Below are 16,745 nucleotides of genomic sequence, written 5' to 3'. Positions count from 1 at the left end.
TCTCTTCTAGCTTCTGGTGGTTGCCAGCTTCTCTTTTTTTGTGGCCACATCACTCCAATCTCTGCCTCAGTCTTCACACTGCCTTCTCTATTATTGTTATTTTAACTTTTATTTTTAAAACTGCTTTTAGATGAGAAGGAAGAAGAAGGAAGACGTGGGGGAAGGGGGTTGTAGAGACAAAACAGATGCCAATTTTTGTTTCCAGAGTTTCAAGGGAGAGAAGGCTAACATGACTAAAGGAGCCACAAATTAAGGATGTTGAGGCAGGATCAGAATCCAATCTTCTGGCACCAATTCCAGGGCTCCTTCTGGTTCCCGTTACTACTCATTCATTCATTCATTCACTCGTTCATTCAACAAATTTGTATTGAGCACCTGCTACGTTCCAGGTACCATGCCAGGCTCTGGGAATGCTGCTGTGGCAAACTCTGGCATCACAGAGTTCATATTCTAGTAGGGAAGACAGATAAAGTAATAATGATGACGACTATTATGTCAAGTGCGATTAAAAATGACGTCACAGGACGGGGAGGAATGGGAACGGCATTTGAGATGGGATGTTCTGAGCTCAGAACTTCCAGTTGCTGTCTACGGACTCCAACGGAGACAGCGCTCCCGGATGCCAGAGCGCGCTTCATAAACCTCTCCCACTTCGCCTCGCTTAGCCTCACCAGGGTGGGGACTGTCGGGAGAGGGGCGTGCACACGGAAGGGTCAGAGCGCATGCTCTCTCAAGATCGGTGGCTCTGAGGATTTTGATAGTACGCAGGCTCCTCCAGTTAAGGCGAGAAGGCTCCGCCCAATAGGTGTTTGCTTTTGAGGTTGTGGTCCCGCCCTCCGGCCCACTTTCTACTTCCGCTTCCGGCTCTGAGGCTGTGCAGGTCGAAAATGGCGGTGGCGGCTGCGTCCCGGTTTTCGGGGCTGCTAGGTCGGTCCGGGGCACAGCTGGGGCGGTCCATGTCGAGTGGCGCCCATGGCGAGGAGGGCTCAGGTACTGGAGTTGCGGTCGGCGTGGGGGGCCTCAGCCCCACTCGAGCGAGGCGGGGCCGGACTGTGACCTTGGCCTGGGGCCTTGGGGGTGGGGGGTGAGAAACGGGGCGGGCGCCACACCAGGCCTGAGCGGTCGTACCCCCTTCTGCAGCTCGCATGTGGAAGGCCCTCACCTACTTCGTAGCTCTTCCTGGCGTGGGAGTGAGCATGCTGAACGTCTTCCTGAAGTCGCATCACGGAGAGCACGAGAGACCCGAGTTCGTCGCCTACCCCCATCTCCGCATCAGGTCCAAGGTACGCTCTTGTAGGCTCTTAGAGTGTCCGTTCTCCTTTTATTATAAATGCCTAGTGCAGGTTCTTCATTCTCTAAAATCCTGTGTGCCTGGCGTGTACAACAATTTCTCATTTAATGCTCACAAATAAATTTGTATTTTCTCTGGTTTTATGTAAGGGTAACTGAGACTCGGGGGGGCCACATCTGTTTTTCTTCAAGGTCATACAAAAGTGCCCTTAAGTTTTCCTTTTTTTTTTTTTTTTTTTCCCTGATTCATCCCACCTCTGTCTTCTATACTGTTCTGAAACTGTGGGTTGTATAAGACTTGGAGGTTTGGGAATCTCCCTTACGGAGGCAAAGTCAGAAGGTGATTCACCCTTCTAGGACCTGGGCATTTGGCAGGGTACTAGCTGCATAATGAAGAGACTAACAGCTTCTCTTATTCTTATTTCTGCTAGTTATCTTCTCAACTGTTTTGTCCTTTGCTATTGATGTAGATGTAATCATTTGTTTTCCATTGTTTGTTGTAAATATTCTTAACAAAAGACCCTTCTGGCACTTTAATAACTGTTACATCACTTAGCCCAGGTAGGGCTGGCTTTATAGAAACTTAAGCTAGAGTCTTACATTCAGAATTTTTGAGTCTGAGCCCCACTCCCACCCGTGTACAGTAGAAGCCATATAGCAGGATTTCTCAACCTCAGTACTGTTGACATTTGGGGCTGGATAGTTCTTGTTGGGGCAAGGGGCTATCCTATGAGACTTAGGATGTTTAACAGCATCCTTGACCTCTACCCACTAGATGCCCTACCCCAGATGTCTCCAGATATTGCCCAATGTCCCTGGAGGGGCAAAATCCTCCAGGGTTGGAAACCATGCTTTTCAAAGGGAGCATGCAAAATAATTGAGGAAGGTAGGTTGCAGTTTCCAGTCCAGGGATTTGTTTTATATCTGGAATGAAGCCCAGAAGTCTGCATTTAAATAAGCATCTCCTCCCCCATACTCCTCTTCCATTCTGATACAGGTGATGTGATTCGTAAAGACAGCACTGATAGACTAGTTGCCAGGTATTGTCTGTCACATACCCTGTATCTTAAGCAGTTCATGGCAGTCTCAACTCTTCTCTGGAATTGCCTAATTGACATCTTCACTCCACAGCCCTTTCCCTGGGGAGATGGTAATCATACTCTATTCCATAACTCTCACGTGAATCCACTTCCGACCGGCTATGAAGATGAATAAAGAGAACCTGGACCATAACCCATTGGGGACCACAGCACTGGTTTGGACCATGACTCTGCACACGGACCAGAAAAGTATATGGGACCTTAAGCTCACCTTCCTTACTTGTATCAAATGATGACCAGTATACTGATCTTCCATCCCTTTGCTATGGCAGGAGATGGCTTAAATAAATAACTTAGATTGGTCCATGAGCTGGAGTTGCATTCTTTGGTGGTGTTTTTCCCTTGGAAATCAGCATTAATGTTATTTCTGTTTCTGCCGTGAAGGTTTATGGCCACCATTTATAGGCCTGTAGAAAGTGTTTATATCAGACTTGTCCTTGGTTTCTTATGCCTGGGGTGGGTAAAGCAAAGGGACCATGAGTGGAGCTGATTTAAGAATTGAGATTGGGTCTTGACAGATTTTGGGTGGCAAAGATACTGAGTGGCCAGTAGAATACCTGCAATTAATATCTGAAAGCAGTATCTTTGATTCTCTAGAGAAAGTGCTTCCTGTGTCCTAGCCTTCTCTTGTCCCATTCCACCAGCATTTGTTGAAGAATACTCCCAATGGATAATTTTCTCCAAAGGTGTCAAGTTCTCATCTTGGGGTCATCTCTCAGCACCCTGAAGGCTGAAATGGTCAAACTTTTGGAGAAATGAAGGCAGTATGACACATTTCTGCATATACCATTGGCTTTATTTGTTTCTGGAATTAAAACCTTCTTATAGCACTAAGAATTAAGGAGAAACAATAGTAATAGTAACAAAGTCACCCTTAAAGAGCCATTCATTCTTCCTCAAAATTTAAAATCTCTGAAGTAGCTGAGATAGTTGGAGTCACTTTATGGGGAGGATGAAGTCAAAAAAGAATGAAGAACAATCAGAAAAAAAGATTCCCTCAGTAGCAATTACAGTGGAAGAACATGGTTGGCTTGGAGCTGGTTTTATTCTTGAGGCTCAATCAGACAGTTGGGTAGTAAAGAGCAAGAGGCTACCAGGTTTTGGTATTGCACAGTACACACAGTAAACTAGTATTGCAGAGGTGAGGCAAATGGAAACACAAGGCATGAAAGCCATTTACAGTAAGGAAAAAAAGGATCCCTGCTGTCTTTACCATTTTGTGATCTAACCGCAGCCTGTGCTTGTGCTTCCAAGTCACTATGGACCTGTTGTACTTGTGGCCAGTCTGAGGTCAGAACAGATGTACTTAACTTTGGCTTGCTGCCTGGCATCCCTCAACCGGGTTCCAATGATCTCTTCTAATCCTTGTATAATGGACTGGAACCAGTCAAAAATATAAATGTAGAATGTCTTGAAATGACATTAAGGACTGGCCATGTTAAATATGAAGTAGTCATTGGTAAATTGGAGAGGATAATAGAATTTTTGCCTTCTGTAAACTGTTTCATACTATATTGGGTATATATGTGTGAACCAAATTACTCAATATATGCAGTTTTGGTGATTACCTGACATTCCAAAGTGTGTAAGTGCTCACCTGATCCTGGCATTTTTTTGTGTGTGCAGTTATATAAGCATATTATTTGTGTAGCTTACTGTGGGAATAAACTTCAGAAACCAGTGAGATTTCTAATTGTTATAGCACACTATTTCACTTAGATAAATCTTCACTTTTCACCTTTAAGTTATAAAACAAAACTCTCCCTTAGTGTGCATATGGGATATGTGGGGTTACAGTGTAATAGCTGTTCCATAAGGTGCACTGAGTTCTCCAGGGGCAAATAATGAAACTAGATGTTACAATTTATTCCATCTTCACGATTACAGACATTCCAGGGCAGGGTGGATACATGAGGCAAATAAAGCAAACTCTTTAACCTTTTAACCAGATGCAGCATTTTGGCAGTTTTAAGATAATACGGGTTGGCTTAATTGACTTGGGTTGAAAACTGGCAACAGCAGATCTTTGCAATTTAGGATGTTCCTCCATAGTTACTCCATGAAATCTTAATTCCTAAACTACACTGTGAGCTCTGAAATGGTTTTTACTGCAATATTCTTCAAGCTTTCACATCTTAATCTGAAATCTGACACCTCTTTTTAAGGCAAGGAACTCTGTTAAAGCTGTTTTCCTGTTGGCTAACCCAGTCCACCAGCAATCTTAACAGTTCTATAGAAATAAAGCCATGCTCCCAAGCATTGATTAAAACTTGTGCTGGGATCCCTTTTTCAGAGCATTAGCTCCCTGAGAGAAGAGATCCTGACCAATCGCTTCCATGAATAATCCCAGTACAATGTACCTCATGTCCTTCAGAGCAAAACTTAAGAGGTTAGGCAACCCTGATCATCCTGACAAGTCTATCAGTGTTCACATACAAAGGATACTTAAAGCTTATCCCAGATCATAATCCTAAGAAATCATTCAGTTTTAGCACATGGAGTTCCTGCAAGATGCCAGAGTAAGAAATCCTCTCAAAGCAAAGAGTGATGGTTCATCCTCTTACACAATTGAGAGGAAATTAAGGAGGAAAGAAAACTCCCTCCTAAACTCATCAAATCGATGGCTATTTTAACAGCCTTAACTGACGAAATCCAGTGTCCTCTATTTCCTGATTCGAGGAGTCCATTTTCAAGGAGACTGTCAAGGTCAAGAAGAGCTTTCAGGCTTTTCTTTGCCATGGCCCATGAATTCCAGTCCTTCAATGGGGATCTCCTTCTCCTTTATTGCTTTCTGATGGAAGGAAAAACACATGAAACAGATCTATATGAAGCTTGAGGACCAAACTTTGTAAATACGATGGCACAAAACTAATAAATCAGATTGGACCAAAACAAAAACAAAAAAAAACCAACCATGATTCAAGACCTGTACTTTTTAAAACCTGAGTACCATTACGAAGAAATTAAATGTAAGACCAGAGACAGATTGGAAAGGTGGTGTGAGGAATCGTCAAAATTCAAACATGGAATTTAAACAGTATCTCCACTCTACTGTGATGGACACAAACTCAAATCTGCGTTCCAGGACTTATGGCTATGTGACCTTAGGAAGCCTCACTTTCCCATCTGTAAATAGGACAAAGATAGCAACTTGGAATTACCCTGTGGACGTTTTAAATTAACTGGGAGTGCTGTGCCCAGTGCTGTGCTTACAATCTAATTCATTGAACTGGAATGAACATTTCCTAGCTGGCTGGCAGTTCAGAAATCAAACAGGCCAATGAAGGAATTAAAACAACAAAATCAGTCCAGACACTGACGTCTAACAGGCCAGAGATACTTAACACCGCGCTTCCCCCTCCAACGTAATAGTGGAATAGTGCACTACCGCAAAAATCAGGGGAACGATTCTGGTGAACTTGCACTAATCACTTCCTGTTTGGGGGCGTAAGTGTTCCATGTATAAAATAAGAACTATGCCCACTTTGCAAGTTTAGGATGAGGACCAAAGGATGCTACTGTGCTCCGTAAGACGTAAAGCACTGCAAAAATATTTAACTTTGTCATTCAGAGAGATACCAGGCAGCCTGGTAGTGATGATGGGAAGACAGCTCCTGCCACTGCCCTCACTGCGGCTTTTCTTCACCCTCCCAATTCCAACTCCCGCAAGATACTACGCGTGTGGCCCGGGACACCGCAGAGAGGACGAGAGGGCCCTGGCCAACTGAGCGCTCACCTGAACACACTGCTGGTAGCGCTTGAAGAGGTCGGTGCACGGGTCCCCGGAGCCGTCCCCCTTGAGGAACTTCTCGGCAAACCAGCGATTAAAGCACTGGTCGTACTCGCGCTTCATGTCAGTGCAGGCCTCCCCTACGCTGTTCATGGCGGCGGCGGCAGCAGCAGCAGTGGCGGCGCGCTCTGATGTCGTCACTCTTAAGCGCGTCGCTCGACTTACGTGTGGACGCATTACGGCGGCCGAGGAGAGAAATGTGGGCGCGTGCGGTGTTGCTGGGCCGTCGGTCCTGGATGGGCTGGCACCGGGGCTTCACCTCCAAGACGGATCCTCAGGTAAAGGCCGGGGGTGTCTAGGCGGGTGGTGAAGCAGGTCGGGACACGGAGCAGGTCCCACCCATGACCCCCATTCTCCGACTCATCCGCCCAGGGTAGTGGCCGTGTCACGGCTGAGGTGATCGAGCACCTGGAGCGTCTAGCGCTTGTGGACTTCGGCAGCCAAGAGGCCGTGGCACGACTGGAGAAAGCCATCGCCTTTGCCGACCGGCTCCGCGCCGTGGACACGGACGGGGTGGAGCCCATGGAATCAGTATTGGAGGACAGGTAAAACACTCGAGGCCGCATACCCCGAAGCCTTGTCTGTTGCGCCTTCGCAGCCATTTGAGGTGGCGATTAGTGTGTCCTTTCACGGAAGGGAAAAAGGCCTTAAGCGAGGTGCAAGAACTTGCCCACGGTCACCCCGCGGGGTAAGTGGTTTCATTCCTTCCCTTGTTCGTTATGGATCCCATCACTCTCGTTTAAAATCCTCCAGGCCTCCCAGTGTAACAAGAACAGTGTTCGAATTGATAACCACCTTCAAGGCCCTACTTCAGAGTCTCTGCCTACCCCGTGGACATACTGCTCTACTCCAGCTATAGTACCTTTCTTACTGTTCCTCCAACATTCCAAATTCGTTCTTGTGTAGGATCTTTGCGTTTGCTGTTATCTTTTTCTTGGATAGCCTGTCTCCTTGGCATCTCTCCTCTGTAAGTCCTCTCCTTCTCCAAATGTCCTTTCCCTTTCCAATCACTGACTTCCTTGTTGGATTTTCTTCTCTTTCTTGATTATCTTATTTTTGTATTTTTGTTGATCTGTCCCTTGTTAGTAGAATGTGAGCCCATATTTGACTTGCTTACTTATTGGATCCCTGTCTCAAAATATGTCCTGTACATATTTTCTGGCCTAGTGATCCCTATGGACATATCTGTAAAAGTGCATCCAGTGTTCAGGGTGTCCAGATCTGTTTATAATACAAAACAACAACAACAACAACAAAAGCCAAGAAGAGGCCCCTGGCTGGCTCAATCGGTAGAGTATGTGACTCTTGATCTCTGGGGTCGTCAGTTCCAGCCCTATGCTGGGGGTAGAGTTTACTTAAAATAGATAAATGAATTTTTAAAAAATGTGAGGAGTTCTTGGGTAGCTCAGTTGTTTGGGCATCCGACTTCATCTCAGGTCATGATCTTGTAGTTCATGAGTTCAAGCCCCACATTGGGTTCTCTGCTGTCAGCACAGAGCCCACTTCAGATCCTCTGTCTCCCTCTCTCTCTGCCCCTCCCCCCCTCTCAAAAATAAACATTTTTAAAAAAAAGTATAAGTTTTTTTTTAAGTTCAAGAAACAAAAAGACAGTCTCTAAGTGTACTTCATGGCTAAATACATCATCATACAATGGGATATTTGACAAATAGTGAAACAGCTATATATACTGACATGGAAAGGTCCCAAGATATATTTAATAAAAAAGGCAAGATTCAGAACATTGTGTATGGGATTATCAATACTTTAATGTGTAATCTATTTGGTATGTTCTGGTATATGCATTAAGTCATGTTTTGTTCCCTCAAAGAGCATGCAAGAAACTTAACAATGATTAGTTTTAAAGAAGGTGGAAATGCAGAGGGAAGTTCTAACTTTTCATTTTATACCGAGGGCCAGGACGTTTACAAATGCATAAAGAAATGGGATACTAACACAAATAGTGAGGTAGTATAGTGTAATGCAATACGGGGGCAGGTCTTTGACAAAGTAGTTTTTATTATATAAAAGGGTGCAGCCTCTCTCCACTTCTACCAGTTGTTACCAAATCTTAATATATTTTAAAGATTTAAAAATATATTTAAAAGAAACTGCTCCTTTTTGAAAAGCAGACTTGTTTTGCTGTTTGGGACTACAGTTTCTTGGGAAGGGTCGGTATGTAGCTCATAAAAAGCAGGGAAGTCTACAGTTCTGTCCTCCCCCCCCCCTTTTTTATTTATTTTGAGGGAGAGAGAGAGAATCCCAAGGAGGCTCCGCACTGTCAACACAGAGCCCAACACAGGGCTTGAACTCATGAACCATGAGATCGTGACCTGAGCCAAAACCACGAGTCGGACCCTTAACTGACTGAGCCACCCAGGTGCCCGTCTTACCCTTTTCTTGATGGGATTAAAAAAAATACATTCCTAGTATAGGTGAGAGCAAAAAATGATTAGCTGCCATTAGTGCCAACAGAGAGAGACAGACCTTTTTGTAACCATAACCTCTGTGTAAAGTGCTTGCTAGGCTCCTGTTTTCTCCTCCCACCTTTGTTTCTTTCACATCCTTTCTCTTATTTTGTCATCTGATGATCAGGTCTACAGAAGTCAAACAGTTTGCCCACAATTACATAACACTTCAAAATAGAAATCTGATGTCATTCTCTTACCCAAGATTTCAGGCTCTCCAGTGTTCTTTAGGATAAAGACAAAGCTTCACCAGAGCCTACAATGCATCACTTAACCTAGCCCCTGCCTACCTCCAGACAGGGCTGTCACCTTCAGTTCCTTGAGCTCTCCATTCTTTTTCCTTCTTGGAATTCTGGGCCCTTGCCTTTATCCTTACCTCATCCCTCCTACGACTTTCTTTTGCTTAAGTTCATTTCCTTTCTTCTTCAGATTTCAACTGCCTCTTCCTCAGGGAGATTTTTCATTTTTCTCTATCAAGTCAGGTTCCCTTTCAGCACCTGTCTCTCATGGTATTCAGTACAGCTATAATTTTACATGTGTTTATACATCCGTTTGAGTAATATTTATTTACTTACTTTAATCTCTACACCCAACATAGGATTTGAACTCATGACACTGAGATCAAGAGTCACGTGCTCTACCAACTGGTCCAGTCAGGCACCCGTATTTGTAATATTTGATTCTCTGCCCCTCTCCTATTGCTTATCCATGTTCCAGGGAGCTTATCTATTATTGCTCATCAAATTCTCAGTGTCTAGCACCAAGCACTCAGTAAATATTTGTTGAATGTTCTTTATTAGTATCTTTAGGAAAGGAGCAAATAGAAGAACAAAGAGGAGTCAGAATTTCCCCAATCATCTAAAGGGGAACTATAGAGAAGTGCAACTATTACTCAGGGAAGAATTAATGAAAAGGGGATTTGGATCTGGTAGGTGGAATAGTGACTTGGTATTCAGTGGTCTGCAGTCTTGCCATAAACTTGGAAATCAGCTTGGGTTTGTGATTCCATTTTAGAGATGTAGCACTTGTAAGACTTTCATGTTTTTGAACATACTGCCTCACTGATGTTTGAAATGGAACCCAGTTAAGGCAAGTATTAAACCATTTTACACTAGGTGTAAAAGCACTGAGGCTATTAGAAATCTCTTGGCACATTAATACCTTACCCTGTCATTCGGATTGAGCTAAAAAGCATTAGCACGCTTACATGCCAGGTGCTAAGATTTTTTGTGTTATCTCAGTTGTCACATACAAACCTGGAGGTAAATACTAGTATATGCTTTATAGATGAAGAAACCAAGGCTCAGAAAGCTTATGTAATATGCCCCAGAGTCTCACAGGTTTAGTAAGAGAATCCAGGACTTGGAACTCAGAGCCTCAGCTCTCAAATACTGTTCTAGATACACCGTCTAGGGGCGCCTGGGTGGCTCAGTCGGTTAAGCGGCCGACTTCGGCTCAGGTCATGATCTCTCAGTCTGAGTTCGAGCCCCCGTCGGGCTCTGTGCTGACAGCTCAGAGCCTGGAGCCTGTTTCAGATTCTGTCTCTCCCTCTCTCTGACCCTCCCCCGTTCATGCCCTGTCTCTGTCTCAAAAATAAACGTTAAAAAAAAATTTAAAAAAAATAGATGTGCCATCTAAAGTCAGCCTCTAGAACCTTAATTCTCTCTTACCTCAAGAGGGACTCAGATGATGAGAGCTCTGACTGCAGCCAGATACTTCAGTACTTAGGCTGTCCCTCAGAGTCTTAATCGAAATGAAAATTCTTAGCCAAATTGATTAACTCTCATTCCAGTCTGCATCAAATTAGAAATCGATTAGGCAGGAGGGAAAAGGCTTATTATAGATGGAAATAGAGTGATGCCCAGAAAAAGGACTTGTGGCAGCCCAACACCAGCAGCAGAACTCTTATCTGGTCAGTCCAAGGGCCGATAGAGGTACTTCTTCCTCAGTGCTGCCATAGTGCTTTCCATTAAACTGCTTTTTATTAGCATCTTCCAGTTACTGGTTAATGTGCCATGTATATAAACTTTAGAGGGTAAGGATTTCTAGTTCACAGAAGCCTTTCTCAACCAGGATTTTTCATCTGAACCAGAACGCATAAAGATTCAAGTGGCTTTTTTCAGTACTTCCAAGGAATACCTAATTCATACTAGCCCAGAGAGATAGTTGATTTAGTATCACATTGGGTGCCCTATAGCATTTGGGCTTAATCCTCTCTTGTCAAACCCTGAGAAATGAGGTCAGGTAGACATTTAGTCAATCAGTAATTTAGAGGCACCTAAAAATTTCATTGGGTCCCATTTGGATTTTGTGTGTGATTCTGAGATCAAGAAAAGTTAGGTGACTTGCCAAGTGAACTACTGAGGTGCCACCCTCACAGAGACCCTGGGTTCAGTAGTCTAGGATTATGGAAATAGGAAGGTGTGGATTTCTTCTGGAAACAACTCCATCATAATCAGTATTTAGGTAAAAATGTGTGGTATTTAAGAGTGAATTTTTTCTGGAAACATCACTTACATAGAAAACTGGATTACCAAATGAGTGAATAAATCCATTGCTATTACATCTGTGGGGAAGCAGTAGCTTTTCACCACCTGTTGGTGGTACCAGAGGCTTACTTCATCAGACTCAAGTGCCCCAGGACAATTCAGTCTTCAGTCTGTAGGGACTAGGCAGGCAATGCATGATTACAGCAGGTTAAGTGCATAGGTGTACTGAGTGGTGGGGACTGAGGTGTGCCTGTGTGCACTAACTCTTTCTGAAAGGAGCAGGTGCTATTCGGCACCCACCTCTTACCGTGGTGAAAATGCAGGCCCAGCATTATCAGATCTTCTTTAATATTTAATCTTCCCAGCAATTCTATGAAGCATTCCACAAATAAGGAAACAGGTACATGGAGAGGGTAACTTGCCCATGTGCCATGTGTGGCACTAAGATTTGAATTCAGCTGACTCAGGAGCCCTGAGTCATTTTGTTATACCACCCAACAGAAATATAAACTCCAGAAGGTCCAGTGGTTACCTTTACAGATAATTTTTATTTTGTTCTCCAAGTTTTCTTAAGCCCCTGTATGGTTTAAAAAAAAAAAAAAAAAATCAAGTGCAACCTTCATTTTTCTGGCAAGAAAGTGAAGGTCTGGAAAGATCATTCTTATTCAAGGCCACACAGTTAAGATAGTGCCAGATCCTGGAACAGACTCCAGCTCTGTCCGGTCCATACCATGTTTATTGTGTCTAGCCCTAGGGTAAGTGCCACAAAAGAAACAGAACTAGGCCTTTCCTAGAAGAACCTTATCATGACAACTTAGCCCTCTGCAGCCTTTGCCTGGATGTTCATGTAATGTCCTTGCCCTTTTGTCCTGTTAGGCTTAGCCCTCAGTCTATATCTGGCTCAAAGTGGAACGAGTTTGCCTGCTCCCCTATCAGTGATTGAGCAGAGAGACTGCTTATTTTTCAGCTCAAGTATCTAGAAGCAGACTCAGACATTTTGCCATGCACTTGTAAACCTTCAAACGGCAGCGAAGCCCCATAGATATGTTCAATTCCAGTTTGGTTTCATTAGCTTGCCATTTGGATACTTTAATGAAGCCATGAGGCCCAGAGAACAGTGGGAGATTCTTGAGCTATGTAAGGGCAGATACTTTCATATTCATAAAGGTGGCTACAGTGAAAAAACCACTCATCTTATGGGTACAGAACTGTGCTCAGACTCCATCCTGTCTGGGTACAGAACTGTGCTCAGACTCCATCCTGTCACTTAGGAGCTAATATCCTTAAACCACTAATAACCACTCTTGAGCAAGTTTCTTCACCAGCCTGGAAGCCCATTTCCCATCCCAACAATCCAGTGGTTTCTTGCCCATCCTTTAGCAGTGACATCACCTATTCTGAATGTCTGTTCCTCACCCAGGCTAGATTAGGTGCCCCCTTCTATTCCCTTGGCAAGCTTTGCTTACCTGTTAGATTTAACACATTTTATTGTAATTGCCTTACCTGTCTTCACCAAAAGCAACTTACCCATGGTTGAACATATCAGTCCTGAGGAATAATTATCACTTACCTCACTGAGTGGTTGAGAGAATCTATCAACTGCAGATTGTTATTTGGTCTACTGTTGACAAGTCCTCTATCTTTGAACAGTAACCACAACTCAAGAATATGCTGCTCCATTTTTTCCATTCTTGACCCTCTCCACCCATGCTCTAGAAGCCTATTCTCTGAGAAGGTAACCTTGAGCTTCTGGTTTTGTAGATGTCTGTACTTGAGATCTGACAATGTGGTAGAAGGCAACTGTGTTGAAGAACTACTACAAAATGCCCATCGAGTTGTGGAGGAGTATTTTGTGGCTCCCCCAGGTATGTTTTGCCCAAAGTGGTTTAACTGTCCCTCAGTGAACTAAGAACACAGTGGTAGCTTTGAGGCCCAAATTTTGCTACATGAAAGTATTTTTAAAAGTATAAAGTAGGAACTAGGTGAAGGTGGTCAAAAGGTACAAACTTCACTGTAGAACAGAATGACTATAGTTTACAGTACTGTAGTCTGTATTTGAAAGTTGCTAGAGAGTAGGTCTTAAAAGTTCTCACCACAAGAAAAAAATCAGAACTATGTGAGATATTAACTAATCTTGTGGTAATCATTCTGCAGTATATACATATATTAAATCATTGTGTTGTACACCTTAAACTTACAGTGTTATGTCAATTATTTCTCAATAAAACTGGAACTAATGAAAAAAAACCCGTATTTATTAATAGTGAAAAAAAAAAGCATAAATCAAATACAGGTGGTGGCATTAAGGTGGCAGTAGAGTCCAGGGGTCATGTTTCCTTCTAGGGACCAGTCTGTAATAGGAATGAACAAAACAGCCCTGTGGCGGGGAGAGGTGTATACAGTGGCACATCTGGAGCTCAAGCTCTGCCTAAAAGGGAATTCACTGCTCCTCGTTCAGTGCCAGGCAGTAATGTGAGCCCATATTCCCAGAGAACCCAGACATCTGGCATTTTCATTGGGTCACCGGGGGGTATTTCCCAAATTTTAAGTATGGGAGCTAATTCAAAGATTTAAAAAACAAACAAACAAACAAAAAAAAAAAAAAACCACATAAAACATACCTGCAAGCCAGATGCATCCTGGGAGCCATCAGTTTGCAACCCTGCTGTTGAGATTTGCATCTTTAAAATTTGCTGTGACTATTATAAATGAAAACTTAAAAATAACTCTGGGCCAATAATAAAATACAGAATCCTGGGTGGGTTGAACTTTTTAGCTCCTCTACAGATGGGTGGGTCTTCAGAATGCAGAACTGCTGCACCCGTCTGGACATGTGGGAATGTGAGCTTGAGCACTCAGGTAGATGGTTTTCCAAATGCCAGCTTCACAGTCAGGAGATCACCTCAGAGGAGAACCATTCTAAGTAGTCTCAGAGACAAACATCAGTCCCCCAGTGCAAGGATTACCTCTTTGATCAAGACTAGTCAGTCAAGACCAGTCAGTTAAAGGAAAGCGCTGCTTGAAGCCAGTATGGGAAAGAAAGCTTAAAAACTTGTGGGCTTGGGCTTGGAGTGCCTGGCTGGCTCAGTTAGTAGAGCATGTGGGTTTTTTTTTTTTTTTTTGAGAGGGAGAGAATCTTAAGCAGGCTCCACACCCAGTGTGGAGCCCAACATAGGGCCTGATCTCATGACCATGAGATCATGACCTGAGCCAAAATTAAGAGTTGGACACTCAACTGACTGAGCCACTCAGGCACCCTGAGCACATGTGACTCTTGATCTCAGGGTCTTGAGTTCAAACCTCTCATCCAGCGCAGAGCCTACTTAAAAATAATAAAAATTAAAAAAAAAAAAAGGTGTGGGCTCAACTCTTAATCAGGCCCCTGGTTCACTAAACTACCTCAGATTAACTGAAGAGAAAAAAGATTTTATAATTTATCTCAGAGCCTGATAGTTGTCACTATTTTAACAGACATAGCCATTGATCACATATGTTATTTCTCAAATAGAACTTTGTGTCAGACTTTGCTTTTTGGGAAAGTGAATTTACAATTATTAATGTCCTTCCTTCCACTCCTATGTGCATATTAACTGGCTAACCTGTCTCTGCTCCTTATTGAAAAGTGTGCATTTATTAGGATTCACTTGTAACTGTTATTCTTTCAGACATTCAGAAATAACAGGGTAGTAGCTACACTTATTTGCATTGCTTATTTTTCGTGACAAACCAAGTGATAAGTTAGCTCAGTTGAGTCAGTTGGGAAACAGGCTCAGCTATAACATCCTTTTTTGTTATTGTTTTCAAACAGGTAATATCTCTTTGCCAAAGCAGGATGAACAACAGCCCTTTTCACACAACTGACTAGCTATTCATGGAGGCCCAAAGATAGTATTTTGTTACCACGAACACAAATATTTCCACTTTCTTCGGTTACCTGAAAAAAAACTGATGTTTAAGTGATTTTTAGTAACTAACTCTCTGAAGACAACATTGGGAAATATCTAGCCAAAACAAGGCAATGAGTTCCTGCTTCTACTGGAAGTAAAAGGTACTGTCACTTTCTGAGGAAATGAATCAAATATTTATTCACACACTGTTCAGTATAGGTTATTCTCCTTTATCTCCTCCCAAAACGGTGGTCTACCAAACTGTACGTAAATCGGTTTTTCTATTTACGTAACTATTAGACAGTGTTATCTGATCGCCATATGACAACCTGTGTTGTACTTTTCAGTTACTGTTTCTGTCATCTAAGAAACCTTGTATCTTTACCAAACAAACTCAAATTTGTTCCTGGGTACCCACTTTATTCAGAACAGAAGGCTAACTTTCTCCTAATGTCTGAAGAGTGTTCAAAGTAGACTCTACAGCTTGGGAACTCCTAACCTACAATCATCCACATCCCACAAAGTCATTACACTCAAAATGGATACTAGCCATAGCTATAGTTTTTCTGAAAAGAACTTACAATAAAAATAGCCCTGGAATAGCTAACAGTACTATATCGAACACTAAAAATTTGCTAAGAGGGTAGATACTATATTAAATGTTCTTACCACAAATAAATCTTAAAGAAGTAGGGAGGAGACTTGGGGAGGTGATGGATATGGTTATAGCTTTGACGGTGATCCGGTATACACTTAACCCCAAACTCATTGATTCGTATACATTAAATAAGTACAGCCTTTTACATATCAATCATACTTCAATAAAGTGGCTTTTTAACAAAAAGACCCAGGTCTGGAACAAAGTAGCCTCCCTGTCCCCACCACGATTACTGAATTGAGTAGAATCCAAGATACTGGAGTTTTTTGATTTTGTGTTTTAAGAAGGCTCAGATACCAAAGTTAAGTAAAACAGATTGAGGGATAAAAGTGATAGAAGCAAAAATTAAAGAGATTTTTCCCCCCTCCAAACTGCCAGAGTTGGTTTTAAGAATTTTCCAGTGATCTTTATGCTGCTTCCAACTTTAAAAGGTCTGTTTTATTCTTCTCATTCCTTTGCCCTATCTTAAATGCTCCTTTTTTCTTTAAAGTGGCTTCATTTAGGGGCACCTAAGTGGCTCAGTTGGTTAAGCATCCGATTCTTGGTTTCGGCTCAGGTCGTGATCTCACAGCTTTGTGGTTCAAGCCCCGCATCGGGCTCTGCACTGGCAGCACAGAGCCTGCTTGGGATTCTCTCTCCCTCTTCCACTCACGCTGTGTGCCTCTCTCTCAAAATAAATAAACTTAAAAAAAAATTTTTTTAGGGGCGCCTGGGTGGCTCAGTCGGTTGGGCGGCCGACTTCGCCTCAGGTCATGATCTCGCGGTCCATGAGTTCGAGCCCCGCGTAGGGCTCTGTGCTGACAACTCAGAGCCTGGAGCCTGTTTCAGATTCTGTGTCTCCCTCTCTCTGACCCTCCCCTGTTCATGATCTGTCTCTCCCTGTCTCAAAAATAAATAAAACGTTAAAAAAAAAAATTTTTTTTTTAAATAATAAAGCACCTTCATTTATAAACTTGGCCTTCAATTATAAGCCTGAACCAACTCCTGGGATTGAAATTTTCAAAACCATCATCATAGCAACTATCTTTGTCCCCAAATAAAGTTATCCACTCCTGCTCCTTACCAA

At 42.9% G+C, this 16,745-nt stretch overlaps 3 protein-coding genes and 1 long non-coding RNA gene across 4 annotated transcripts; 2 read left to right on the top strand and 2 right to left on the bottom strand.

Annotated features, from left to right (window-relative positions):
- The first annotated feature begins 850 nt into the window (after nt 1–850).
- COX6A1 (cytochrome c oxidase subunit 6A1) lies at nt 851–2,699 on the top strand. Its single transcript, XM_040443699.1, has 3 exons — nt 851–990; nt 1,141–1,283; nt 2,422–2,699. Exons 1-3 carry the CDS (start codon nt 888–890, stop codon nt 2,503–2,505), a joined length of 330 nt encoding a protein of 109 aa, XP_040299633.1. The 5' UTR covers nt 851–887; the 3' UTR covers nt 2,506–2,699.
- Nucleotides 2,700–3,168: 469 nt separating this feature from the next.
- TRIAP1 (TP53 regulated inhibitor of apoptosis 1) lies at nt 3,169–6,387 on the bottom strand. The gene is made up of 2 exons (XM_040443700.1): nt 6,127–6,387; nt 3,169–5,181 (listed from the first exon to the last, which is right to left on the bottom strand). The coding sequence occupies exons 1-2, from the start codon at nt 6,355–6,357 to the stop codon at nt 5,098–5,100; spliced, it is 315 nt and encodes a 104-aa protein (XP_040299634.1). The 5' UTR covers nt 6,358–6,387; the 3' UTR covers nt 3,169–5,097.
- Nucleotides 6,355–15,867, top strand: GATC (glutamyl-tRNA amidotransferase subunit C). The gene is made up of 4 exons (XM_040443698.1): nt 6,355–6,458; nt 6,553–6,725; nt 12,896–12,999; nt 14,943–15,867. The coding sequence occupies exons 1-4, from the start codon at nt 6,378–6,380 to the stop codon at nt 14,993–14,995; spliced, it is 411 nt and encodes a 136-aa protein (XP_040299632.1). The 5' UTR covers nt 6,355–6,377; the 3' UTR covers nt 14,996–15,867.
- On the bottom strand, nt 11,474–14,259 carry LOC121010233 (uncharacterized). The gene is made up of 2 exons (XR_005781052.1): nt 13,756–14,259; nt 11,474–13,485 (listed from the first exon to the last, which is right to left on the bottom strand). It is a non-coding gene; the product is annotated as an uncharacterized LOC121010233 (long non-coding RNA).
- Nucleotides 15,868–16,745: the final 878 nt, after the last annotated feature.

Source organism: Herpailurus yagouaroundi, unplaced genomic scaffold (assembly GCF_014898765.1).
Source record: "Herpailurus yagouaroundi ecotype Mexico unplaced genomic scaffold, PumYag 191, whole genome shotgun sequence".
NCBI lineage: Eukaryota > Metazoa > Chordata > Mammalia > Carnivora > Felidae > Herpailurus > Herpailurus yagouaroundi.
Note: the sequence above shows the minus strand (reverse complement) of the source record. Positions and strands in the feature narration are given on the sequence as shown.

Excerpts from the sequence above, each read along its gene's own strand:
- TRIAP1 (XM_040443700.1), bottom strand. The coding sequence starts at position 6,357 with ATGCGTCCACACGTAAGTCGAGCGACGCGCTTAAGAGTGACGACATCA. Across the intron at positions 5,182-6,126 it reads GCTACCAGCAGTGTGTTCAG|AAAGCAATAAAGGAGAAGGA; the intron begins GTGAGCGCTCAG and ends TCCTTCCATCAG.
- COX6A1 (XM_040443699.1), top strand. The coding sequence starts at position 888 with ATGGCGGTGGCGGCTGCGTCCCGGTTTTCGGGGCTGCTAGGTCGGTCC. Across the intron at positions 991-1,140 it reads CCATGGCGAGGAGGGCTCAG|CTCGCATGTGGAAGGCCCTC; the intron begins GTACTGGAGTTG and ends CCCCTTCTGCAG. Across the intron at positions 1,284-2,421 it reads ATCTCCGCATCAGGTCCAAG|CCCTTTCCCTGGGGAGATGG; the intron begins GTACGCTCTTGT and ends TTCACTCCACAG.
- GATC (XM_040443698.1), top strand. The coding sequence starts at position 6,378 with ATGTGGGCGCGTGCGGTGTTGCTGGGCCGTCGGTCCTGGATGGGCTGG. Across the intron at positions 6,726-12,895 it reads GAATCAGTATTGGAGGACAG|ATGTCTGTACTTGAGATCTG; the intron begins GTAAAACACTCG and ends CTGGTTTTGTAG. Across the intron at positions 13,000-14,942 it reads GTATTTTGTGGCTCCCCCAG|GTAATATCTCTTTGCCAAAG; the intron begins GTATGTTTTGCC and ends GTTTTCAAACAG.